General features: G+C 37.5%; 1 protein-coding gene and 1 long non-coding RNA gene across 4 annotated transcripts in view; one reads left to right on the forward strand and one right to left on the reverse strand.

The window, feature by feature from the left end:
- GRM5 (glutamate metabotropic receptor 5) overlaps positions 1-27,636 on the reverse strand; it is a gene marked incomplete at its 5' end in the record, with an annotated part of 514,708 nt that overhangs the window by 111,032 nt on the left and 376,040 nt on the right. For both annotated transcript variants that reach the window (XM_081241472.1, XM_081241471.1), the window contains one exon: positions 25,003-25,238. In XM_081241472.1, the coding sequence (XP_081097598.1) occupies positions 25,003-25,238 (236 nt within the window). The remainder of the gene's footprint in view (positions 1-25,002; positions 25,239-27,636) is intronic.
- Positions 1-27,636, forward strand: part of LOC308621208 — a 140,723-nt gene that overhangs the window by 110,126 nt on the left and 2,961 nt on the right. For both annotated transcript variants that reach the window (XR_014016426.1, XR_014016427.1), the window contains exon 4: positions 5,308-5,406. This is a non-coding gene — a long non-coding RNA (uncharacterized lncRNA). The remainder of the gene's footprint in view (positions 1-5,307; positions 5,407-27,636) is intronic.

Below are 27,636 nucleotides of genomic sequence, written 5' to 3' on the forward strand. Positions count from 1 at the left end.
TTCAGCAAGTATTTGTTAAGCACCTAGTGTATTTAATGATCTATAAAATTGCCTAGTGGCAGCAGGAAAGTCAATTCCATGTGTGTGCACATGGTTTAGCTTATTTGGAGTTACACAGCCTAAAGTTTGAGACCGCTTTGCTACTTACTAGGTGTGTTATCTTGGGCAAGTCATTTAACCTCACTAAGTATTTTTTCTTCCATTTTCAATAAAAGGACACTAAGCTGTCTCATAAGATTGCTGGGAGCATTAAATGAGATAGAGCCTAGCAAGCAAATAACTGCTTATTAAATGCTAATTATGATAATGATGATGGTAATGAGACCACTTATATCATTTCCTGTTATTGAATTAAGCTATAGTAACCTTTACTATTTGGCTGCCTAGAATCCACATCCCTTCCTAATATTGATGAACTCCTCATTGTACTTAGATTCTAGAAGGCTGTATATTCCTTTCATTAGGGAAATTAAAGTAGCCTTATCCTCCTGCATTCTCCATGCCCTGGTTGCCAGGTAATAGGAATGTGACCCAGGCTCAGTGAATTGCAAGCTCCTTCCCAGGAATCTGGAGAAAGTGAAGTAAATCAAAGGATGACCAGTATTTATTTACAATGAAGTGAGCTGAGTGGGTCCAAGTGCAGTTATACTCTGGCCAAATTGCTAAAAGCTGAGCTTCTTGTTTCGTGGCCCTTGGGAGCTGGTCCAAGTTTCCAAACAGTCCTACAGCTACGAGTAGATCCTGGGAGGCCACAATATTCTTCCAAGTAATAGTATTTATTTATAATTATATTTATTTATTTTACTTAAGAGAGCCAAGCTAACACTGGTTTCCAGTGATTATAACCCAGATCCTGACATGAGTCAAATTCTTGTTTGGAAAAGCAACCTGTTATCAGCTGGGCAGCTACTTACTAATTATTTGAATTCAAATTCTACTGTTAATTTTTATGATAATTACTGGTTTAACTTTATCCAGTATTCTATGGGTTTATATGGGTGCCTACAGTCCAACAGAGGCAAGTTATTTAATTTTATTTTGAAGTAGAACCATGGACCAAAACATTTCCAGAGCTGAATTATTTGACAAAGAGAATGCAGACATCAAATTTAATTCACAGTTCCTCACCAGGATAGCAGATGCCTTGCACTGTGGAATCTGATTTTACAATGGAGAACGTTCTCCAGTTACCTGTGACCATTTGAACCAGCTAATTCAGTTTAGAGAAAGAATCACCAGATGAATTTTCTTCTCTCTCATCACTAATTGAGGTTTAATTAAATACTGCCTTAGAGCATAAAAGGAAACCCTGGTTCATGCCTACTTCTCTACCTTATCCAAAGAAACTGAGAGACATGGAAGGAAGGAAAAATAACAATAGAGAAAGTGCAATTGGAAACTGAAAATTTCAGGCATCAAGGGAACTCTTAGGAAAGAAAATTTGCCATGTGCTTCTGAGACAGTCAGTTCAAACACCAATTTTGTTGTCCAAATCTCCCACATGGTGTCCAATTACAGCTAGTTATCCAGGGTTTAAAAAACATTCTCCCCCCCTTTGAAGCAATTTACTATATGTTAGTTAAAATGTCCTAACCATAAAGCACCCTTGAATATTGTTTTTATATTTTGCTAAATTTCCCAAATGTAACATATGCCAATTCAAGCAGAATGTAGAAAACATTTTAACATTTGTGGAAGCAAGAGTTTGCACATGGTTTATAAATGCACAAACCTCTTGTGTTTCTCTCTACTGTGCCCTGTAGAGGTTTGTGACTTAGAATTGTTTGAGTTGCATTTTTCATACAGTGTGAATTTTGGCTGAATTCTTTCTTAGAATCACATTCTTTTATTTATTCTGAAGTGTTGAGATTCTTAGCTCTACGAAATTGCTAGAGAAAAATATTGTGCAGAAGAAAAATGCTAATAATGATATGGTTTATTGAATTTTCCTGAATGCTGGAGACTATGTGCTATGGACTGAATTGTGTCCCCTCAAAATTCACATGTTGAAGTCCTAGCTGCCAGTGTATTGATATTTAGGATAGGGCCTTTGGGGCGTATTTGGGATGGGGCCTATGAGGTGCGAGGGTGGGGCCCTCACCATGGGATTAGAGTCCTTATAAGAAGAGACACCAGAGAGCTTGCTCTCCTTCTCTCTGCCATGTGAGGAGGTGGCTGTCTGCAAGCCAGGAAGAGGTCCTCACCACAACCCAACCATACTGGCACCCTGATCTTGGTTGGGCTTAAATATCCCAGTCTACTCTATTTTGTTATGGTAGCCTGAACTGACTAAGATACTGTTAAGTGCTTCATAGGTACTAGTCGATTTTCTTCTCATAAGGCCTCTATCAAGTAGGCATTTAATATCACCCAAACTTACATCCGAAGAAAGTGAGGAAGGAGAGTTTCAGCAACTTGTGTAGCAAAGCTATTAAGTGGCAGAGCCAGGATATAAATCTAGCCTGTCAAATGCCAAAGCTTGCCCCTCTACTGTGATGTCTTAACTTTCCATTTATGTAAATCCACCACTCAAGAATCATTTTAAGCACATTTGTCATATTCATCAATATATAAATTTACCTCATATTTCTTTGTGAAACTTTTTTAGGTCTCTCATGGTCCCTGCTCTTCCTGCAGTTACTGTCTGAAACATAGATATTAAGGACAGTTGTCATTGGCTTCTAGCTTTGAGTTCTTCATGCTTTCATCCAGGTTTCTAGTCTTCTACTGACTTAGTAATTTTGCTCCAGGGGTTCTTCACTAGCACTGCACGTCACTAAGGTACCAGTTCCACTTCTCTTATTCGTCTTTACATATTTCTACCTGTGTAACTTCAAACTTGAAATATTTTGAGTGAAACTCATCTTTACCCACTCTGTCCCCCTTTTCTATTTTCCCTATTAACGAAATTTCTCAATAACCTATAAGTGAAATCTTGAAGTCACCCTTGACTCCTCTCCCTGCCCTCGACCCTGCAGAGGATCACCAAGGTTATGCCACTCTTCTGTCATCCGACAGTAGATGCTGTTACACCCTCAAATTCCCAGTAGCTTAATGCAATAAAAGTTTATTTCTTGCTCACATCCAATACTAACCTCTATTTCATCCAATAAACTTCAAATGATACTGTCAGATTAACCTTTCTAAACGTGATTTTTGATTGTATAATTTTCTGGCTCAAAATTTTTCATAAATTACTTAATATGTAGAAGAAAATTCCCCATATCATTGCCTAGCATATGCGATCCTTAAGAAATCTTTCCCCACTTTCATTTCCAGGCTTATCTGTTGTGACATTATGACACTTCCACTCTGGTTGAACAAGTTTATGCTCCATCACCTGAACAAGCCTTGTATTTTCTTAACTCCATTCTGCAATTTTTCTAGTCTTCTAAGCATGGAATACTCTGCCTCAAACTCTCCCTCTCACAGCCCAACCAAACTTCAGGACTCAACTCAAATGCTAACCATATCATTAAGCCATAATGTCCCCAGACACAAGCATTCTCTACCTTCTCTAATGCCTAGAGCTCTTAAGACCCATTTCACTCATTTTCTACTTAACATATATAACCTTATTTTAAAGGTATCCCCAGATAAATTATAATATACCTGAAGGAAGAGATCAACCACTAGCTAATCTTTGCATCCTCTCTTACAACCCTTGAACTAGCTCATGATCTTGCTTAATGGATGTTCAAAAAAATGATGATTTAATAAAGAAGCTGTAATAGGAGTTTAATAAATGCCCTGAATTTGTATCAATACTTTATTTCTTGAAAAGAAATCATGTGCCACTTAGGTCATATTTAATAACTGCTCTGATAGTCATGAAGCCTTGAATTAATCAGTAAATATTTTGGAAGCAACAGCTTAGTGGGAGTCACCATGGAAACAGATGCGTCCTCTAATGACTCATTATTGTCCCTAAACAAGTAGAAGCCCTCTTCATAATGGACTCTTCTACTCCAGCACTGCTTTCTCGTTTGCTCAGGCTATTCTTTTGGCTTGACCCCTCCTCTCCACTTACCCATATCACATCCAAGCTGTCCCTTCCAGTTATCCTTGGATACCCTGATCTGCACTGATTTCTCCTATCCATAGACTACCATGACTCTTACTAATTGATTCACACTTTCCCCCAATGCTTTAAACCTGAGAGGCCTTGTGGCAGAGTGAGCAGAGTGTGGACTCTGGAGTCAGACTGAATTCAGTACTTGTGGTGCAACCTGTCTTGGAAATACTAGTGAACCTCCCCAAGCTTTAGTTTCCTACTGAACAAAATAGCTATGCTACTACTACCCAAAAGAATTATATGAAGAATAAATGATAGAACTGTACTTGAATCGCCCTGCAGTTCAAGGGTCTGGCATAGAGAACTCAGTAAATGGAGGTTCCCTCTGCTTGACTTTCACTAATTAAAAATACCCACTGTTTCCACTGCTACTGTGTGGATCCAAGGCATCATCTGTCATCTTATTACTGCGATAGCCTTCTTTTTTTTTCTTTCTTTCTTTCTTTATTTTTGGCTGCGTTGGGTCTTTGTTGCTGCGTGCGGGCTTTCTCTAGTTGCAGCGAGTGGGGGCTACTCTTCTTTGTGGTGCATAGGCTTCTCATTGTGGTGACTTCTCATTGAAGATCACGGGCTCTAGGTGCACGGGCTTCAGTAGTTGTGGCACGTGGGCTCAGTAGTTGTGGCTTGCGGGCTGTAGAGCACAGGCTCAGTAGTTGTGGTGCATGGGGTTAGTTGCTCTGTGGCATGTGGGATCTTCCCAGACCAGGGATCGAACCCATGTCCACTGCATTGGCAGGTGGATTCTTAACGACTATGCCACCAGGGAAGTCCCATGATAGCCTTCTAATTGTCTCCTTGACTGCTCTTTTGCCCACACCTACCATCTATTCACGATAGCCAAAGTGATCTTAAAAAAAAGCCAGTAGAAGTCCTTCCTTCGCCCAAATCCTCTAATGGTTTCATGTTTTACTAGAGTAAAAGCCACGGTCAATGCAATGCCAATAGGACTCTACAAGATCTCACCCTGTGTTACCTCTGCCATCATCTACTAGTTTTCCAGGACTTACTTTGCTCCAGCCATACTGGCCTTCCAACTACTTTCTCAAATATGGCAGCTCATGACCCTCCCTGGACTTTGTACCTGTGGTTTCCTATTCCTGGAATCATCTTCCCCTGTGTCTACCTGTTGCCCCCATGTATATGGAAATTTTGCAACAATTTTTTGAATTTTTCAATTCCAAATTTTAAAATATTAATTTTCTTTTTCTTTTTCTTTTTTTTGGCTGCGTCAGGTCTTAGTTGCGGCATGTGGGGTCTTCGTTGAGGCGTTCCGGATCTTTCACTGCAGCATGGTCTCTTTGTTGTGGCACGTGGGATTCTCTCTAGTTGTGGTAAGTGTGTTTCCTCTCTCTAGTCGTGGTGCACAGGCTCCAGGGCGCGTGGGCTCTGTAATTTATGGCATGCGGGCTCTCTCATTGAGGCGCACGAGCTCAGTAGTTGTGGTGCGCGGGCTCAGTTGCCCCGTGGCATGTGGGATCTTAGTCCCCTGACGAGGGATCGAAACTGCCTCGCCCACATTGGAAGGCAGAATCTTTACCACTGGACCACCAGGGAAGTCCCTGACTACCCTATTTAAATTGTGCTCTCTCTAATGTTCTAAATCCTGCTTCCCTAATTTATCTTTCTCTTAGCAATTATCATCATCTACTATAGTGTAACTTACTTATTTTGTTTTACTCTATCTTCCTCTAACAGGAATGTAAGCTCCATTAAGGCAGGTATTTTTGTCTGTTTTGTTTACAGCTATAGATGCAGCACCTAAAAAAAAATAATGAGGGGCACATAATAGGCATTTAGTAAGTATCTGCTGAAGAGATAAATAAGTTATCTAGTTTTAATAGTACATCTTTTATTCTTTTATATTGATACCCTGAAGTCAAGTACCAGATCATATGCTTCCTCTGTTTTCCACCCCAGCATGTTGTAAGGGTGCAACGATAATTTGCTAATACACATCATCTTTTAATAGTCAAGCTCTTCACATCATTTTCTCAGTGACCTTGTCTTTGACAGAAGCTCTCTTGTCACCTCAATGCCCATCACAGCTTTAGGGAACAATAGCTTCTTTATTTAGTAGCCATATGGCCTGGGTGGCAGTTGTCTACAATTTTTAAAGGTTGTGACACTGGCAATTACTGAAATGTCAAAATTCCAGGCCAACCATGTGGGTTGTGGCGACAACCATCCCACACAGTTGCTGTGGTGATGTGGGTAAACTCTATATAGCATCTGACACTGAGCCATAAGATTAGAGTTAAGATTAGCTCTATATAGTGCCTCAGGGAATGGCATTGGTTATAAGGCAGGTATACTAGACTAAAACACCTATATTAATATGAAGACTAGGGCCACCAAGAGGCAGAGGAAACATGTGTGGGTTTTTTTTTATGTTGTATTCTAATAATATGCTGTTAATCATCACTTCTAGCCATGAGATTATTGGAAAATATATTTACTAATACCACGTGGTGCAGTTCTTTTTCACAGTAATGTAAATGCCAGTATTTTCTAAAGCACACTCTATTGTGATAACTTTATAAGCATAAGGTACAATAGAACATTTCTAGAGATCCTTTTATAGAATCTTTACATATACCATCTTGTTTTATCTTCATAATGAATCTAAAGTATAAGTATTATCTAAATTGTATAAATAAGGCAAGGCTAAGTAACTAGCCGAAGGTTACAGAGTGAGTGAGTGGTGGAGCTGATTTAGCACAGGTTCTCACTCCGAAGCTCTTCTGTCACTCAGTACAGCTTCCTGAGTCAGCTCCAGGAGAGAATGCTGCACTGGGCATCTCAAAAGGGATGAGCTTAGGGATTAAAAGCAAGAGGAAAAAATCCTTCTATAAAATAAATTTCTATTTCACTATGGGCATCAAAATTACAAGAGATATAAGAGAGGAAGAATTCAGTTATTTGCTAGAATTCTCTGAAGCCTGAGACTAAATCTGTAAAAAAAAATTATAGAATATATATTTTATACATATTCTAATATTATATATTATTATATAATTTGTATAAAATATAATATACTATTATATAATTTATATACTATATATGTACTAAAATGCCTCTTAAAAGCTTTATTAAAATAAATTGACATACAGTGAACTGCACATATTGAAAGTGAGCAACTTGGTAAGTTTTCATTTATGTATCCTTTTGTGAAATCATTACAGCAAACAAGATAATGAATGTAACCATCACCTCCAAGATTTTCCTCATGGACTTCTTAATGCCTCCCATCCCCAGGCAACCACTGATCTGTGTTCTGTCACCATAGATTACTTTGTATTTTTATAAAGTTTCATAGAAATTGACTCATCCAGTGTTTATCTTCCTCTTCCTGGTTTCTTTCATTCAGCATAATTATTTTGAGATTTGCTACATTGCTAGGTGTATCCTTGGTTTACTGCTTTCTGTTGACTTGAGTGATATTCCATTGGACTAATGCATCCAAATTTTCCAGTGCCATCATTTCTCTGAATTGCTTGTATACCTTTGTCAAACCAGTTTTCCATATAGACGTGGGTCTTTTTCTGAATTCCCTATTCTGTTCTGTTGATCTATTTTTCTATCTTTATGCTGTTACCACACCGTTTTGATTAGTCTATTTTTAGACTGAGTCTTAAAGTCAGGTAGTGTTAATCCACCAACTTTCTTCTTTTTTTTTTGAGAGTTGTTTTCAGTATTCTAGTTCCTTTGCATTTCCATAAAATATATTTAATCAGTTTGTCAGTTTCTGTTTAAAAAAGACTACTAAGAGTTTACTTGGAATTCTTCAAATCCATAGATATATTTGGGAGAATTGACATCTTAACATTATTGAGTCTCCTGATATGTACACATAGTGTATCTCTTTAAAAAAAAAGTTATTTAAATCATCTTCAATTTTCTGAGCGACGCTTTGTAGTTTTTAGCATAAAGATTTGCATGTCTATTGCCAGATATACCCCTCAGTATTTCACATTTTTAATATTATTTTAAATAGTACTAACTTAAAAAAAATTTTTTATACAGCAGGTTCTTATTAGTTATCTATTTTATACATATTAGTGTATACATGTCAATCCCAGTCTCCCAGTTCATCACACCACCACCAACCCTGCCGCCACTTTCCCCCGTTGGTGTCCATATGTTTGTTCTCTACATCTGTGTCTCAATTTCTGCCCTGAAAACCGGTTCATCTGTACCATTTTTCTAGGTTCCACATATATGCGTTAATATACAATATTTGTTTTTCTCTTTCTGACTTACTTCACTCTGTATGACAGTCTCTAGATTCATCCACGTCTCTACAAATGACCCAATTTCATTCCTTTTTAGGGATGAGTAATATTCCATTGTATATATGTACCACATCTTCTTTATCCATTCATCTGTCAATGGGCATTTAGGTTGCTTCCATGACCTGGCTATTGTAAATAGTGCTGCAATGAACATTGGGGTGCATGTGTTTTTTTGAATTATGGTTTTCTCTGGGTATATGCCCAGTAGTGGGATTGCAGGGTCATATGGTAGTTCTATTTTTAGTTTTTTAAGGAACCTCCATACTGTGCTCCATAGTGGCTGTATCAATTTACATTCCCACCAACAGTGCAAAAGGATTCCCTTTTCTCCACACCCTTTCCAGCATTTGTTGTTTGTAGATTTTCTGATGATGCCCATTCTAACTGGTGTGAGGTGATACCTCATTGTAGTTTTGATTTGCATTTCTCTAATAACTAGTGATGTTGAGCAGCTTTTCATGTGCCTCTTGGCCTATGTGTGTCTTCTTTGGAGAAATGTCTTTTTAGGTCTTCTGCCCATTTTTGGATTGGGTTGTTTGTTCTTTTAATATTGAGCTGCGTGAGCTGTTTATATATTTTGGAGATTAATCTTTGTCCATTGATTCGTTGGCAAATATTTTCTCCCATTCTGACAGTTGTCTTTTTTGTCTTGTTTGTAGTTTCCTTTGCTTTGCAAAAGCATTTAAGTTTCATTAGGTCCCAGTTGTTTATTTTTGTTTTTATTTCCATTACTCTAGCAGGTGGATCAAAAAAGATCTTGCTGTGATTTATTGTAAAGAGTGTTCTTCCTCTGTTTTCCTCTAAGAGTTTTATAGTATCTGTTCTTACATTTAGGTCTCTAATCCATTTTAAGTTTATTTTTGTGTATGGTGTTAGGGAGTGTTCTAGTATCATTCTTTTACATGTAGCTGTCCAGTTTTCCCAGCACCACTTAACGAAGACACTGTCTTTTCTCCATTGTATATCCTTGCCTCCTTTGTCGTAGATAGGTGACCACAGGTGCGTGGGTTTATCTCTGGGCTTTCTATCCTCTTCCATTGATCTATGTTTCTGTTTTTGTGCCAGTACCATATTGTCTTGATTACTGTATCTTTGTAGTATAGTCTGAAGTCAGGGAGTCTGATTCCTCAAGCTCCGTTATTTTTTCCCTCAAGGCTGCTTTGGTTATTCGGGGTTTTTGTGTCTCCATACAAATGTTAAGATGATTTGCTCTACTTCCGTAAAAAATGCCATTAGTAATTTGATAGGGATTGCATTGAATCTGTAGATTGCTTTGGGTAATATAGTCATTTTTATAATATTGATTCTTCCAATTCAAGAACATGGTGTATCTCTCCATCTGTTTGTATCATCTTTAATTTCTTTCATCAGTGTCTAATAGTTTTCTGCATACAGGTCTTTTGTCTCCCTAGGTAGGTTTATTCCTAGGTATTTTATGCTTTTTGTTGCAATGGCAAATGGGAGTGTTTCCTTAATTTCTCTTTCAGATTTTTCATCATTAGTGTATAGGAATGCAAGAGATTTCTGTGCATTAATTTTGTATCCCTCAACTTTACCAAATTCATTGATTAGCTCTAGTAGTTTTCTGGTGGCATCTTTAGGATTCTCTATGTATAGTATCATGTCATTTGCAAACAATGACAGTTTTACTTCTTCTTTTCCAATTTATATTCCTTTATTTCTTTTTCTTGTCTGATTGCCGTGGCTAGGACTTCCAAAACTATGTTGAATAATAGTGGTGAGGGTGGACATCCTTGTCTCGTTCCTGATCTTAGAGGAATTGCTTTCAGTTTTTCACCACTGAGAATGATGTTTGCTGTGTGTTTGCCATATATGGCCTTTATTATGTTGAGGTAGTTTCTCTCTATGCCCTCTTTCTGGAGAGTATTGATCATAAATGGGTGTTGAATTTTGTCAAAGGTTTTTCTGCATCTATTGAGATGATCACACGGTTTTTATACTTAAATGTGTTAATATGGTGTATCACATTGATTGATTTGTGTATACTGAAGAATCCTTGCATCTCTGGGATAAATCCCACTTGATCGTGGTGTATGATCCTTTTAATGTGTTGTTGGATTCTGTTTGCTAGTATTTTGTTGAGGATTTTTACATCTATATTCATCAGTGATATTGGTCTGTAACTTTCTTCTTTTGTAGTATCTTTGTCTGGTTTTGGTATCAGGGTGATGGTGTCCTCACAGAATGAGTTTGGGAGTGTTCCTTCCTCTGCAGGTTTTTGGAAGTTTGAGTAGGATGGGTGTTAGCTCTTCTTTAAATGTTTGATAGAATTCACCCGTGAAGCCATCTGGTCCTGGACTTTTGTTTGTTGGAATATTTTAAATCACAGTTTCAATTTCATTACTTGTGATTGGTCTGTTCATATTTTCTATTTCTTCCTGATTCAGTCTTGGAATGTCATACCTTTCTAAGAATTTGTCCATTTCTCCCGTGTTGTCGATTTTATTGGCATAGATTTACTTGTAATAGTCTCTTAGGATGCTTTGTATTTCTGTGGTGTTTGTTGTAACTTCTCCTTTTTCATTTCTAATTTTATTGATTTGAGTCCTCTCCCTCTTTTTCTTGATGAGTTTGGCTAATGGTTTATCTTCTCAAAGTGCCAGCTTTTAGTTTTATTGATCTTTGCTATTGTTTTCTTTGTTTCTATTTCATTTACTTCTACTCTGATCTTTATGATTTCTTTCCTTCTGCTAACTTTGGGTTTTGTTTGTTCTTCTTTCTCTAGTTCCTTTAGTTGTAGGGTTAGATTGTTTGAGATTTTTCTTGTTTCTTGAGGTAGGCTTTTATAGCTATAAACTTGCCTCTTAGAACTGCTTTTGCTGCATCCCAAGGTTTTGGATCATCGAGTTTTCATTGTCATTTTTCTCTAGGTAGTTTTTGATTTCCCCTTTGATTTCTTCAGTGATCTCTTGGTTATCTAGTAACGTATTGTTTAGCCTCCATGTGTTTGTGTTTTTTACTATTTTTCCCCTGTAATTGAGTTCTAATCTCATAGCATTTTGGTCAGAAAAAATTCTTGATATTATTTCAATTTTCTTAAATTTACTGAGGCTTGATTTGTGACCCAAGATGTGATGTGTCCTGGAGAATGTTCCATGCGCACTTGAGAAGAAAGTGTAATCTGCTGTTTTTGGATGGAATGTCCTATAAATATCAATTAAATCTATCTGGTCTACTGTGTCATTTAAAGCTTCTGTTTCATTATTAATTTTCTGTTTGGATGATCTCTCCATTGGTGTAAGTGAGGTGTTAAAGTCCCCCACTATTACTGTGTTACTGTCGATTTCCTCTTTTATAGCTCTTAGCAGTTGCCTTATGTATTGAGGTGCTCCTGTGTTGGGTGCATATATATTCATAATTGTTATATCTTCTTCTTGGATTGATCCCTTGAACATTATATAGTGTCCTTCCTTGTCTCTTGTAACATTCTTTATTTTAAAGTCTATTTTATCTGATATGAGTATTGCTACTACAGCTTTCTTTTGATTTCCATTTGCAAGAATATCTTTTTCTATCCCCTCACTTTCAGTCCGTATGTGTCCCTAGGTCTGAAGTGGGTCTCTTGTATACAGAATATATATGAATCATGTTTTTGTATCCATTCAGTGAGCCTGTGTCTTTTGGCTGGAGCATTTAATCCATTCACGTTTCAGGTAATTATCGATATATATGTTCCTGTTACCATTTTCTTAATTGTTTTGGGTTTGTTTTTGTAGGTCCTTTTCTTTTGTGTTTTCCACTTAGAGAAGTTCCTTTAGCATTTGTTGTAGAGGTGGTTTGGTGGTGCTGAATTCTCTTAGCTTTTGCTTATCTGTAAAGCTTTTGATTTCTCCATCGAGTCTGAATGAGATCCTTGCTGGGTTGAGTAATCCTGGTTGTAGTTTCTTCTCTTTCATCACTTTAAATGTGTCATGGCACTCCCTTCTGGCTTGTAGAGTTTCTGCTGAGAAATCAGCTGTTAACCTTCGGGAGTTCCCTTGTATTTTTTTTGTCATTTTTCCCTTGCTGCTTTCAATAATTTTTCTTTGTCTTTAGTTTTTGCCAATTTGATTACTATGTGTCTTGGCGTGTTTCTCCTTGGGTTTATCCTGTATGGGACTCTCTGCATTTCCTGGACTTGGGTGGCTATTTCCTTTCCCATGTTAGGGAAGTTTTCGACTATAATCTCTTCAAATATTTTCTCTGGTCCTTTCTCTCTCTCTTCTCCTTCTGGGACCTCTATAATGTGAATGTTGTTTCGTTTAATGTTGTCCCACAGGTCTCTTAGGCTGTCTTCATTTCTTTTCATTCTTTGTTCTTTAGTCTGTTCCGCAGCAGTGAATTCCACCATTCTGTCTTCCAGGTCACATATCCATTCTTCTGCCTCAGTTATTCTGCTATTGATTCCTTCTAGTGTAGTTTTCATTTCAGTTATTGTATTGTTCATCTCTGTTTGTTTGTTCTTTTATTCTTCTGGGTCTTTGTTAAACATTTCTTACATCTTCTCGATCTTTGCCTCCATTCTTTTTCCAAGGTCCTGGATCATCTTCACTATCATTATTCTTTATTCTTTTTCTGGAAGGTTGCCTATCTCCACTTCATTTAGTTGTTTTTCTGGGGTCTTATCTTGTTCCTTCATCTCGTACATAGCCCTCTGCCTTTTCATTTTGTCTGTCTTTCTGTGAATGTGGTTTTTGTCCCACAGGCTGCCAGATTGTAGTTCTTGTTGCTTCTGCTGTCTACCCTCTGGTGGATGAGGCTATCTAAGAGGCTTGTGCAAGTTTCCTGATCGGAGGGACTGGTTGTGGGTAGAGCTGGCTGTTGCTCTGGTGGGCAGAGCTCAGTAAAACTTTAATCAGCTTGTCTGCTGATCGGTGGGCCTGGGTTCCCTCCCTGTTGGTTGTTTGACCTGTGGTGACCCAACACTGGAGCTTTCCCCGGCTCTTTGTTGGGGCTAATGGCAGACTCTGGGAGGGCTTACGCCAAGTAGTACTTCCCAGAACTGCTGCTGCCAGTGTCCTTGTCCTCACAGTGAGACACAGCCACCCCTGCCTCTGCAGGAGACCCTCCAACACTAGCATGTAGGTCTGGTTTAGTATTCTATGGGGTCACTGCTCCTTCGTCTGGGTCCCGATGTACACACTACTTTGTGTGTGCCCTCCAAGAGTGGAGTCTCTATTTCCCTCAGTCCTGTTGAAGTCCTGCAGTCAAATCCTGCTAGCCTTCAATGTCTGATACTCTAGGAATTTCTCCTCCCGTTGCTGGACCCCCAGGTTGGGAAGCCTAACATGGGGCTCTGAACCTTCACTCCAGTGGGTGGACTTCTGTGGTATAAGTGTTCTCCAGTTTGTGGGTCACCCATCCAGCAGTTATGGGATTTGTTTTATTGTGATTGTGCCCCTCCCACCATCTCATTGTGGCTTCTCCTTTGTCTTTGGATGTGGGGTGTCTTTTCTGGTGAGTTCCCATGTCTACCTGTTGATGATTGTTCAGCAGTTAGTTGTGATTCTGGTCCTCTCGCAGAAGGAAGTGAAAGCACGTCCATCTACTCCACCATCTTGAACCAATCTCCCTAAATTTTTAGGGAGATTTTTAATTTTTAAATTAAATTAAATTTAAATTAAATTAAATTAAATTTAAAAAATTTTTAATTTCACTTTCTGTTTACTGTTATTGTATAGAACTTCTGTGTATTAATCTTGCATAATGCAAACTTAATAAACTCACTAGAACTTTTTGCAGACACCATTGGATTTTCTAGGCAAGAAATCATGCAATTTGTTAATAAAGACAGTTTTATTTTTCAAATCTGGGTGCCTTTAATTTCTTTAGTTGATGTATATTTCACTGACTGTCATCTCTGGTGGTAAGAGCTAATCTCTTTGCCTGATCATAGGGGAAAATCTTATTAGTTTGAGGAAGTTTCTGTCTAGTCTTGGTTTGCTGAGAATTTTGTCAGAAAACGATATTAGGTTTTGACACATTTAACAATTTTTTAGGTTTTTAATAAAATAAATACATTTATCAATATTTGCATATTTAATCAACCTTACATTTGGGGATAAATCCTACTAGGTCATGATATAATATACTTTTTACATTTGTTGGATATGATTTGCTAAAGTTTTGTTTGGAATATTTATACCAATGTTTATGAAGTATATTGGTTTGTAGTTTTTTTTTCTTGTGATCATCTTGGTCTGATTTGGGTATCAAGGTAATGCTGACCTCATTAATTGAATTGGGAAGTATTCTTGCCTCTTTAATTTTCTGGTAGAGTTTATGTAGAATTTGTAGCAGTTCCTCCTTGAATATTTGGTGGCAATTCACCAGTGAAACCATATAGCCTAGAGGGTTTTTTTTGTGTGTGGTAAAGTTTTTAACTACAAATCTAATTTCTTTACTGGATATAAGACTATTCTGGCTGTCTTCTGTGAGCTCTCATACATAGTTTGTGAATTTCAAGGAATTTCTCTGTTTTATCTAAGTTGACGTTTATTGGATAAAGGTGTTTTAAAAAATATTTCCTTATTTTCCTTTTCGTATCTGTAGACTCTGTAGTGACGTTACCTCTCTCATTTCTGACGTTGGTAATTTGTGTTTTCTCTCTTTTCCTGATCAGTCTATTTTTTCAATTTTTTGATCTTTTCAAAGAACCAAGCTTTAGTTCCATTGATTTGCTCTATTGTATTTCTGTTTTAGATTCCATTGATTTTTCACTCTGATCTATTACTTTCATTCTTCTACTCACTCTGAGTTTAATTTGTTCTTTTCCAAATTTCTTAAGGTGGATCTGTGGTCATTGAATTGAAATATTTTTCTTTTCTAATATATCTAGTTAATGCTATACAGTTTCCCCTAAGTATTGTTTTAGCCCAGAGAATTGTAAATGTTTCCAGTCTAACTGCTGGGGACAGACACTCTTCATTGTCCCATGTGAGTGCCAGGAGCACTGTTCTCTCTAATCCTTTAGGGGTGGTTCTTTCCCGGGTCTCAAGTATTATCCTCCCATGCATGTAGTGATCAACACTCAGTTGAATACTCAAGAAGGAGCCTCCGCAGATCCCCAGAGTTCTCTTTTCATGCCGCTCTCTCCTCTTTGTTCCTGTGCTCTGCAAACTCTAGCTTCCTTGGTCTCTCTGAACTCACAGTTCTATCTTCTCAGCTCAGAGGGCTCACCTCATTTATTTTCTGTCTCTTAAGAATAACTTTCCTTCACTGCTTGATGTCCAGTGTCTTGAAAACTATTGTTTTATATACTTTGTCTTATTTTGTTGTTGTTATTTCAAGCAGGAGAATAAATCCAGTATCTATCATTTCATTTTTGTTGGAAGCAGGCGTTTTCTTCCCATACATCATCCTATTTAAGCCTCTCTAGAGTCCTGTGAGTTAGGTGTTGTTTTTAATAATCATCCCCATATTACACAGGAGAAGACTGAGACTCACAGAGACCTAGTATCAGCTACAGGTTAAGTTTTTTTATATAGATCTTCTGGGTCTAAATCCAGTGCCTCAAGTGACTGATTCAGCAAGCTTCTCAGGTCTCTCTTTGGTTTCTTTTAAATATTTTTAATACATGTTGGGTTTCAGTTCCAGTGTATTAAGATTTTGAAAGCCTTTGCAGTTTCTAATTCAAGGAAGGGGATTTCTTCTGGGGATTTCTTTGAGTACATTTTTTTTTTTTTTTTTTTTTTTGGCTGCATTGGGTCTTCATTGTTGCGCACGGGATTTTTTTCTCTAGTTGCAGAGAGCGGGGGCTACTCTTCTTTGCGGTGTGTAGACTTCTCATTGTGGTGGCTTATCTTGTTGTGGAGCATAGGGTCTAGGCATGTGAGTTTCAGTAGTTGTGGCACATGGGCTCAGTAGTTGTGGCTCGTGGGCTCTAGAGCGCAGGCTCAGTAGTTGTGGCACACAGGCTTAGTTGCTCCTCAGCATGTGGGATCTTCCCGGACCAGGGCTTGAACCCGTGTTTCTGAATTGGCAGGTGGATTCTTAACTACTGTGCCACCAGGGAAGCCCCCTTTGAGTACTTTTTGATGGTGGAGTTTCCTCATGGAAAATTACATGCACTAACACTTACTTGGATGGATAATTACCCTCATTTCTTAAATTCTGGAATTGAAACAAGAAATGTTACAGCTTATGTTTCTCAAAGCTTTGATATGTTAGTATCTGAGGCCTTGATCTGGCTCTGTGTTCCATTTCCTTAAAGCAGACTCCAAGATAGAGAAAATTTTATTCCCCTGGCAATGAGAAGTATCATAGTGTAAAAAATCCAGGAATTATATTGAGCCAAAACTGTCATGTCAAACTCTAACTTAATTCTTTGGCCAATAGAAAGACAGGGGCTTCTGTTCAGCAGTTTTCACCATATACACTAATATAATGTGATGAAATTTCTTCTTAAATATATGGTTATTAATATTGTTCTAGTGTAGTCTTTTCCTAAAGTATGTGCTAATCAGCATTACATAAAAAGATGAGTTCGTACATAGTAAAACAAACAAATAAAAGGAGACACTAGATTAAAGAAAGATACTTAAATTATTTTTACAACAAAATTTGTCCTTTTTCAACAGGTTGGTGTACATTATGACAAGAAACCTCTAATTTGGGGGTAGCTGTGACACTCAGTTTATATTGTTTAGCCCTTGTGAAAGTTTTCGTACAGTCCAGCTACGCTTACCAGACAATTCTTTCCTCTCAATGCACTGTTTTGGCTCTTCCAGCCATGTTTTCATATGGAGAGATGCTGAAGTGTTTTGAGTAATGGCTAAAGTGCTAAAAAGCATTTTAAAAGCAAACAAGATGGCAGGAAAAAAAATCTGATAAGGAGGTAACCTGTAACTAACTGACCTCAAATCCCTCATGAGACATTTTTGTTAGAGAAAATGTGGACACCTCCATCTGGAAACTTACTGCAACAGAAAGGGAAAAGAAACACTGCCACACTAGTGGAACCAGCCTTTTTTTTTTTTTTTTTTTTTCTGTACTCGGGCCTCTCACTGTTGTGGCCTCTCCCATTGTGGAGCACAGGCTCCAGACACGCAGGCTCAGTGGCCACGGCTCATGGGGCTAGCCGCTCCGTGGCATGTGGGATCTTCCCGGACCGGGGCATGAATCCGTGTCCCCTGCATCAGCAGGAGGACTCTCAACCACTGTGCCACCAGGGAAGCCCTGAACCAGCCTTTTTAAATAAAGGAAATTGTTTTAATGTCAAAATATTCCAGACACTCCATAAATGTTCTTTGTACTTTTAGTATCTTTTGTTGTAGAAAACACATAGTAGAAAGAAATTACTATTATTTCAGTAATTTAAAAATTAATTTATAATTTGTTAACTGCAACAGCTTGTGCATAAAAATAAGGTGCATGTGTGTATAAACACACACATGTTCACACAAGGATATGTAAGACAAAGTTCGGTCTACTGACAGTGCTCAACCACCTAAGAATTCTAGACCCAGTCAACAAATCAACAGTGACCCCTGGGGCTTGCATCCCACGGATTGGCAACCACTGTTCTAGGTTCTATAGCCATTGTAATCCTACCTAGGTCTAAGAGAAATAAAGTCACATTTATTTAGCAATATTTATCAAATACTTGCCATATACAAGGCACTGTGCTAGGAATTTGGAAAGCAGAGATGAGTAAGACATTTTCTCTTCTCTAGAACTTTATAATTTGATGGAGAAAGATAACATGTTTACATGCTGGTGTAACAATGTGAAATTTCTGTTTGTATGTTGGTGTACTACAGTGGAAAAAATTACATTGCTGTAGCTGCTTTATCCCCTATGGGGGTGGCATTGTTTTTTTCTCTGGAGTAAATGGCCTTCTGTGGGGCAAAGTAACTTATTTATTTTGGTGTGTAGAAATATTGAGAAGAAAGGAAGTAAGGATTACAGAGAAAGAAAGGGAGAAGAATCAGTCAACATGGTGGCAGAAAGCCGGTGAGGGAGTGGGAGCGTGTGTGGGAGAGTACTGTGGTACAATGTGGACTGGAAGAAATGTTAGACTGGATATAGTGGCCTGAGGACTTTTATCTGGATGGGGGTTGGTTAAGGTAAACTCTTATTAAATTAAAACATTAACACAGAAAAGGGTAAAAATCATAACCATACATTAATTTTTCTCAAAACAAATACATCCTGGCTCAAGCAATAGAACATTATTAGAGCCCCAGAAATGCCCTCGGGGCCAAAGTACTTTAATGTTGCTCTGAACCCATTTATCTCATCCTCATTTTGTTGATAGTAGTTTGGCACACACATAGATGCCTGTGTGAGTGGTTACTAATGGTGGCATAAAGCTTTGGAAGTGGAATATCTATGTTCAGTATTTGGATTGTATGTGACAAAAAGAAGACAAAAGTCACAGGAAGTGAAATGTGAGGGAAACAGTGTTTCTTTGAGAATGGGCAGCTGGAGTTACTAGAAACCAGGGGAATGTGAGCTCAGTGGAATTGCCAAATAGCTTGAGGTAGGCTTTTCACTGAACAAGACTTAGCATGTGCAAAAGCACAGGGACTTAAGTGGGCATGCCACTTAAAAATGGAGGAACACAATCAGGAAGTGGCTGGAGCATAGATTCCATGGGTTTAAGAAATAAAAGATGAGATTTGAAAAATGTAAATGATGAATTTGAAGAGTTTTGACTGGAGCAAAGGAGTTGGGATTCCTTTCTGTAGACACTGGAGAACCAAAGAAGATCTTTAAGAATGTGAGTAACATGATGAGACCTGTTCTTTAGATGGACAGTTTAGGGACTAGTTTTCATCATAAAATGGAGCAGGAAGAAGCTGGTGTCAGAAAGAAGATTCAATATGGAGATTATTTTAATACCCGAGGTAAGAGATGATGATCTAAACCACAGCAGTAGTATAAAGGTTTGAATTCAGGCAGCAATGTAAAGGAGGGAACAGGTGTGGAAGATGTTCAAACACTAGAATTAACAGTATTTGGTCACCAGTTGGCTGTGAGGATGAGAGAAGGGGATACAAAGAGGATCCCTTAGTCCCACATCTTGGGAGACAGGGTGGATGAGTGTATCATTTACTTAAACTGGATATGCAAAAAAGAAGGAACTCAAAGTTTGGGGCTATGGTTGGAGCAGTTATAATGAGGTTAGTTTTAGATATATAAGTTTGAGGTGCCCTCAGGACATGGAGGTGAGAATAATTGTGTTAATGTCATAAATGACACCTCCAGGAGTTACTGGAGGTGACAGAGAGAAATCATAGAAAAGAGATGATAAATGAATGTCAGTGGGTGACAGAGTATAACTGTAAAGGAAATGGGTCCTTAAATTGGTTCCAAAATAGAACAGCATACAGTTACTAGAAGATAGTTTTATTTTAATTCTCTGTAGCTTTTATTACTGGGTTATTTAAATGAACAATTAGAATAATTAAATTATATTCCTAATACTTTTATTATTATTCATTAATTTATAATGTAAGTCTAAAATAATTGTGCATTTCAAGTAAAATTTACTGAAATCAGGCTCACTGTTAATAGTAGATAAAATCTGTGTTCTAACAGTACCACATAGTTAAAACACTTAAGGGATATAGTTATATTTTGACTTAAGTTTTTAAGTGCTTAAAAATATAACAAAAATTAACAAAAGTCTAAACATTTTAGACATTATAAATTGCAGGCTTTATCTGTACATCAAAATTGGCATTGTACGGTTGTGACAATTAAGAATAAAGAGTAAAGGAGGAACTTCTGGTGTTAGAATGGAGAAGAAAGCAAATGAAAATTCTTTTACTGCATAACTTTAAAATGTCAAAGAAATGCAAAAACCAAAAAAATATAAAGGCAGTGAAGATGTGTGGAAGCAACAAACAGCAAATCAACTAACAGAGAGGAAACTTGCAAAAGTGGACAGGTATCACCAGTTGCTTTATTGTTTGAGAGTATCTGCAGATTAGGGACCCAGGCTGATGATCCAGCTTGGTTTAGATGAAGGGACATTAGTTTCCTAGGGCTGCCATAACAAAATACCACAAACTAGGTGGCTTAAAACAACAGAAATTTATTCTCTCCCGGTTCTGGATGCTAAAAGTTCGAAATCAAGTTGTCAGCATGGCCATACTCCGCCTGAGACGCTGGGTAGAATCTTCCTTGCCTCTTCTGGCTTCTGATGGTGGCTGTTAATCGTTGGCATTCCTTGGCTTTCTGCTGCATCACTCAAGCTCCTGCTGTGTCTTCCCATGCCATTTTCCATGTGTGTCTCTATCTTTGTGTCCCTTCTCTTCTTTTTATAAAGACACCTGTCATATTGGATTACGAGCCCATCCAACTTCAGTATGTCCTCATCTTAACTAATTATATCTGCAATGACACTATTTCTAAATGAAGTCACATTCTGAGGTTCTGGGAAAGGATATGAATTGGGGCTGGGGGAGGGGGAGATGTAATTCCACCTAGTATATGACACTGCTGGAAAAAAGAGAAACCAGAAAAACGTTTGGATAGTGAAATGATCTGGTATGTCAGTTTGTAAACTCCAGGAACCCTAAATGTATGAGAGTCATTTGACCTCATGCTTCACTTTCTGATTCTGGAAGCTTCATGAGAGGCTCATGATTTTGAAGAAGACTGAAATCTCCCATTGTTTCATAATATTTGGCAGAAAAGCACCACTTGAGGAATGAAAACTGCTCAAACTTCGATTAGTCAATTAGTTTTTTTCCCATGCCCAATTTAGAAACAGTATGGTGCAAGAGGCTAGAGGGCAAAACTCAAAAATGTAAAAATCTGATTGAGTCAGTAATCCAGGGCAGGGGATACACTAGCCAAGACTCTCAATTAAAATTCCATGTCAATTGTCCTGTAAAGATATTCTTAACCAGAGATTGACCGCTTCTACCTTCTGCTGCAACCAACCCCATCTCATTTGCTTTGAATCTCGAAAACGCAAACCACTGGGGGAAAAAATATAAAATTCAGTCCTTATGGTTACTTTATACTCAATGTCTGGCATAAAAGAAAACATATTGCATATGTATCAAGAAGCATAAAATGTGACTAGTAACTAAGAAAAATAAGTCAGTAGAAGTAGACTGATGGAAGATCTTGGGTGTTAGAATTTGAAAAAAAGGGCCTTAAAATAACTATAATCAATATTTTCGAGCAAATGAAGTGTTGAAAAAATGGATGAGAAGGAGAACTTCAACAGAAAATTGGAAACTATAAAAAGAATTAAATGGGCATTCTAGGATTGTAAAATGCCATATCTGAAATTAAGAACTTTTCATTATGGTTAACAGCAGACTGGACATAGGAGAAGACACAATTAGTGAGATTGAAGAAAGAATAGTAGAAAAAAGTCAAACTGAAGCACAGAGAGAAAGAGAGATATGAAAGAAGGAAAGAAAGAAAAGAAGAGAAAGAAAGGAAGAAAGTGAGCTTAGAGAAACTATCATATGTGAGACATAGTCAAATGATATAACGCAGGTGTAACTGGGTACTGGAAGGAGCAGAGAGAGAAATGTGGCAGAAGGGCTGTTTTGGGAAATAACGTATGGAAATTTTTCAACACAGATCCAAGTCTTTAATCCACAGTTTTAAGAAGCTCTGGAAACCCTATAAAAGAAATATGCAGTGGAAATCACACCTACTTGCATCGTAGTCAACAAAAACTTTAAAAAAAAAGCTATCTTAAAAGCCTAGAAAAAAAAGACATATTGCCAACAGTGGGACAACATTAAGAATTACGGCTAACGTCTCAATGAAATCATGGATTTCAGGAAAACAAACGGAATGTTGTTTTTAAAGGGAAAAAAAATGAGAAAAATACTAAACAAAAGAAAACCTGCCAGGGACTTCCCTGGTGGTCCAGTGGTTGGGAATCCATCTTGCAATGCAGGGGACGCCGGTTTGATCCCTGATCAGGGAACTAAGATCCCACATGCCGTGGGGCAACTAAGCCCACACACCACAACCATGTGCTCTGGAGCCCGTGTGCTCTGGAGCATGTGTGCCACAACTAGAGAGAAGCCCACACACCACAATGAACAGCCTGCGTGCTGCAACGAAAGCTCCCGCGTGCCACAACGAAGACCCGACACAGCCAAAAAAAAAAATAAATAAATATAAAGCTCATCATAACTCTACAAAACTTAAAAAACAAAACAAAACACACTGCTTGATGAAAGTACATTATATTTAGGAAAACACTACTCATATTCAGAATAACTACCTGGGGTCTTTTTGAAGATATGGAGTGGGATGCTGAAAGGACATTTGAGTAAATAAGGAAATATGGTCAAAAGTAGAGAGTAGGAATATCAAGGTATCTATTATCGCATTCCATAGTTGTACCCAAATAATTTTAAGCTTTATTTTTCTTTTCTGTATCTTTGACCTATATGTTAACTATTATAGAATGCAAATTTGATAGTGATTTTTAAAACTATAATATTCTCTCTGGTTTAGAATAGCATATTGGTTAAACTTTAGACAAATCTGAGCTCAATTCTAAGTTCTAATGTTTTCCTGAGCAAGTTGTTTTGTCTCTCCAAATCTTAGTTTTGTTATTTTAAGGTAAGGATAATAATAGTATTTCCCTCATTGAGAAGAATAACAGAGGTATTACATATAATTGTTCATTTTTATGTACAAAATGACACCTGTTGACAGGTAAGATTCCAAGGGGGAGGGACTAAAGAATGCTTTCCAGAACTAGAGTAAGGAACAGATCCTGTGCAGAGAAGTCACATCAGGGTGCTCATGTGAAAGACAGAGAGCTATAGCAACAAGTTCAAATGGAGAATTTTATAGAACAATTTCCATAGAAATAACGTTTCTATGGAAATCAGTCAAAGAGCTTTTCAAGACTATATCTCAATAAGACCTCCGATAGAAAAAAAAAGTAAGAGAAACAATTATTTCAAGGAGAAGACATTTCACACAAAAAGGAGTGGGGAAGGAAGAACATTAGTACAAAAGAGGGTGAAGACCAACTGGAAAAATTCACTTAGTCACACTGGTTAGGGGTTGTCACTAACTCCTTAGTAAAGAGAAACTGGAGAGGAGACCGGATCTATTGCTGACCCTCTAAAACTCCTCCAGTGTAGCTACATAGAGTAATCTCTACACAGTCATAGAATCGGTACACAGAGACCACATACTCCCCAAATCTCAAGAGAAGAAAGAAGTTTGTGTCCTTCAGAAACTGGATAGAACTGTGAAAAATATAAAACTGGCTATGAACATTGAAATTGTGAAACACAAGTCACAATCCTGTGTATTCACACACATTTTTTCATGAGAGTAAAAAATAAAAACGAAATGAATAAGCATTTGAAGATTTTGGACAAGAGTTAGCAGTATCTAAAGCAAGAGAGAAGCAAATGTAGTCTCACACCAGGCTTCTATGATTTCTGGATTTCACTGGGCAGTACCATGCCACACTCCAGCATCCCTCTCCTCCACCACTGCCGAATTAGGAACTGACACAAGGTTGCCAACTTCTCATTTTACTTGTACTGACATTTAAATATAATTACAGATCACCACTTACGACCTCATTCATTTTCACAAAAGAACGAACTGATAGAAAAAACATAGTATGGATGTGAACTCAGGGAGGAAATGCATTATAAAAAATTCACTGCATTGTTCCTAGTTTCCTCATTTTGGTGAGTCCACTTCTCTGTGGACTGGAGTTAGTTCCTGGGCCAGGATTTCAACCTCACTGCCCCAGTGCACTTTACTGTTCCAGCATCATGATGATAAAGACATTATACCACCAACTAAAACATTTTACTCCTTGGCAAATGCATATGAGGTGCTTGTTACACAATGTGGGATGTCAGTCTCAATAAATCCCTTACTGGTTTTAACAAACCTTAACCTTTACACTTTGACTTACAAATCAGCATTGATCCTACCTGGTTCTTAGAGTCAAGATACCCTTTGGATGTGCTACAAATAAAACTCACCAAACCCTTTGTTTAAAACCCATATTATGTTGCTTACAACACTGAATTACAAGTTTTGTTTGCATGACGATCTCCCTAACTAGACACTAAACCCCTCGAGGGCAGGATCTAGTTTTCCTCTTCTTGATACCCTTACAAGTAAAGGGACGTTTGGCACGTTGTGAATCCTTGTATTTGTTGAATAACTGAGTGAATGGCTCTGCTTAGGTTTTATCTCCTGAAACATCATAATTATACATAGCAAATCCTTGCTACTATTTTATAGTATTTTGATGGAAGTAGGAATTGGCTGTGTCCTTCAACATTCACTCATTCATTCTTCAGACACATTACGTGAAACCCTTGCTATGTGCCTTACACTGTGCTAACTGCTAATCAAAATGACCAGAATGTAGTTCTTGCCTTCAAAGATGTCAAGAAGAGTTCTTTCTGGAGCTTACATTATCTTTTAAGCACAGTACCAATTTCCTGAGTGATATAAGTATAAATAAATTGTCTGAAATCTTAATAGAGTGAACATTTACCCTCATATGTTTTTCTTACCACTCTAAGAAGCAATACCCACTTTATGTAAGAGTCCTCCTCTCTAACAGATTACAGCCACTATCCCCATGACACAGTTTACTTAAATTGGAGCCTTAGCCATATCCACTTTAAATGAAATAATAAATCTGCTTACTATTGCAAGTCTTGTTGTATTTGCTGTTCTCCTGTGCAAACCCTTCCAGCCGGCACTGAAAACGATGCTGCCAAAATTCTTGAAACCAGGGGTTTCGGAGGTTTGTTTCCGGCCGGAGCTTCAGATAATAATCATCAAACCACTTGACATCAGGAGATTGGAGCTTGATTGTGATTCCACCAACAGCTTCTCGCTGATAGCCATCTGTCACATCATACCTGTCAGCCCAGCCATCACTGTGGGGAAACAAAAAATCCCTCAGCTTAGAACAGGTATCTTCTAAGAAAATTATTCTACTTGCTGTCATTTTGAAAACATTAGTCATTAAATGGCATTCAGGCCACACTATGGTCTTACATTATACTACGTGATTCTTAAGATAGCAACTTTCTAGAATAGAAAGTGCAAAACACAATGGAAACTTTGGGTCTAAGAATGCTGGAAGGTACCAGTCTCACTTACCTTGAACTGCAGAGAATAACCTTATGCTTTTGGCAGAATTTTACTGGTTGTAGAATATAGTATATGCATGGAAGCTGCACAATATCACCATTCACACTATTTACTGAACGTTTAATAGCTAGGTCAAGTTAACTTCAAATACATTCTTTTTCTTAATAATAATCATTATAGTTATCATAAAGTAAAAATGAAAAATATTTCTAAAATATACCTTATGTTAATTTAACCATCCTATGACAGGATATTCACTTGTTTCCATGTTTACAAGTGATGATAGAGAGGTTAAAAAAGAAAAACTTTCTGATTATGGTCATTCTATTAAATATTGATTCATCAGAGCCTCAAACTGAAGTCCTTATAGTCCATATTCCTCTTTCCTATCCCATGGTACTTCTCTAACACATTTAAAATATGCATATGAAATCATGTTTTACATTAGAGTGATTGAAAGAACTTCTTAGCAATAGGCCATCAAAGATGGTGACAGGGATCATACTTCTCAATATTAATATCATTCTATGGACTGATCACTCAAAGTAATGTAGGAATTTTAAAATAAAAGAGTTTGAACTCAGAGAGTTCCTGAGTATAACAGAATAAGGAAAAATATTCTAAGCTTATTTGGAAAATACATGAGACACAGCATTGGAAATAAAAGACAAGAAAAGGTGTTTATATCAAATCTGGACACACCTTGGGGCATTTAGGAAAAAAGTGTCTCTGACTTTCCCCACCCTCTCTGTCATTTGGAATATGCAACTTGTGCTATGCATCTGCTGGGACCCAGTGGTACTATCCTTCCTTTGAAGAGGTGCAAGTGCTCTTTCAGGAGAAGTAAAGAAAGTCAAGGGAAATGTAACAGTGGGAAAAAAAAAAGTAACAAGAAAGAGGGAAGAGAAGATACGGAGACAGTTGAAAGGAAGAACAGAATGGAGCCTCCTGAACACAAGGAAGGAAAGGTTTTGGAGATTAGCTGGGTGAAAGGGAGTGGGTACTGGGGAAAGTGTGAGCGAGAGGGTTTACATTAACAATCATTGTTTATTTCATTAATGTTCAGATATTTCTATTTATGGGAATGTTAATTTCTTTTTTCTTTAATTTCTTTTTATCTTCCTTCCAATGCATTTTTGTCCTTTATACTTTTTTTTTTTTTTTTGGGAGGCAGAGAGCATGCTCCAATATTTTGCATAAATCTGTGCCAGGGAAAGTATTATGTAAGGAATTAATTAGAATAAGTAAAAAAAAGCATGTACTTTCTTCAGTATGCTCTGACTTAAAAATTGATAATGAGAGTTGTTCCAAAGGTCATATATTACTCACTAAGATATCATAGGGGCTTGAGGTATTCCTAAGGCATCCGTGGGTGGAGGAGGAGAATAAAATAAACAAATGAAAAAAATAAACCATTTCTTTCTCCAGGTCCTCCTTGACAAGAAGAGATTTCATTGAAAATTATCTATGTTGAAATTTCAAAAACTTTTGTGGCAAATCAGGAAAAAAAATAATAACTAATGCAATACATTTTGTCCCAATGTTGAATGTGGTTACTTCACACATTATCTTCCCTGAAGTTTCTCATTTCAGCTGCACAGATTTTATTTAAAGCTGACAAGTTGAAATGAAGTAGGCTTGTTTGCTTCATTTTCTTGCTCTGTTTTGGAGGGTTTATTATATCACTGATAGGAGAGTGTGGGTCTCATTGGCACTCGAGGAGATGCATGGGCGTGCTGCAAATGGGACCGGAAACCCTGTTTGTCAAGCAGAGCCCCGTTCTCCAAGGAAGTGGGAATTTAAATTGCTCATTTTATTCATGCGAGCTTGCTCTTATGTAACGCTGTGATTATGAATATTACATAAGAAATGTAAGATCATAATGGGTCCAATTTACCCTTCACAATTCATTCACTGAATTTAATGGGGATTGTAAAAAGCCTGTCTTGATAAACTTTTTTGGAGGTGATATTTCCATTAAAAAAAAAAGTCAGGACCGTAGTGTGTTAATTTACTCTCATCATGTTCTTTAGATTTTTTTTTCCATGTATAAATCTCTACATTTAATTTAGCAAAAGATGATGTTTTTTAGTAGTCTACAGGTTAGAGTGGTGATTTTTAAAACAGTTTTGTTCCAGATATTTCCATTCAACAGCAAAATAAAAACCATAAAAGAGTTCG

Source organism: Mesoplodon bidens (genome assembly GCF_964165515.1).
Source record: "Mesoplodon bidens genome assembly, chromosome: 7".
Lineage (NCBI taxonomy): Eukaryota > Metazoa > Chordata > Mammalia > Artiodactyla > Ziphiidae > Mesoplodon > Mesoplodon bidens.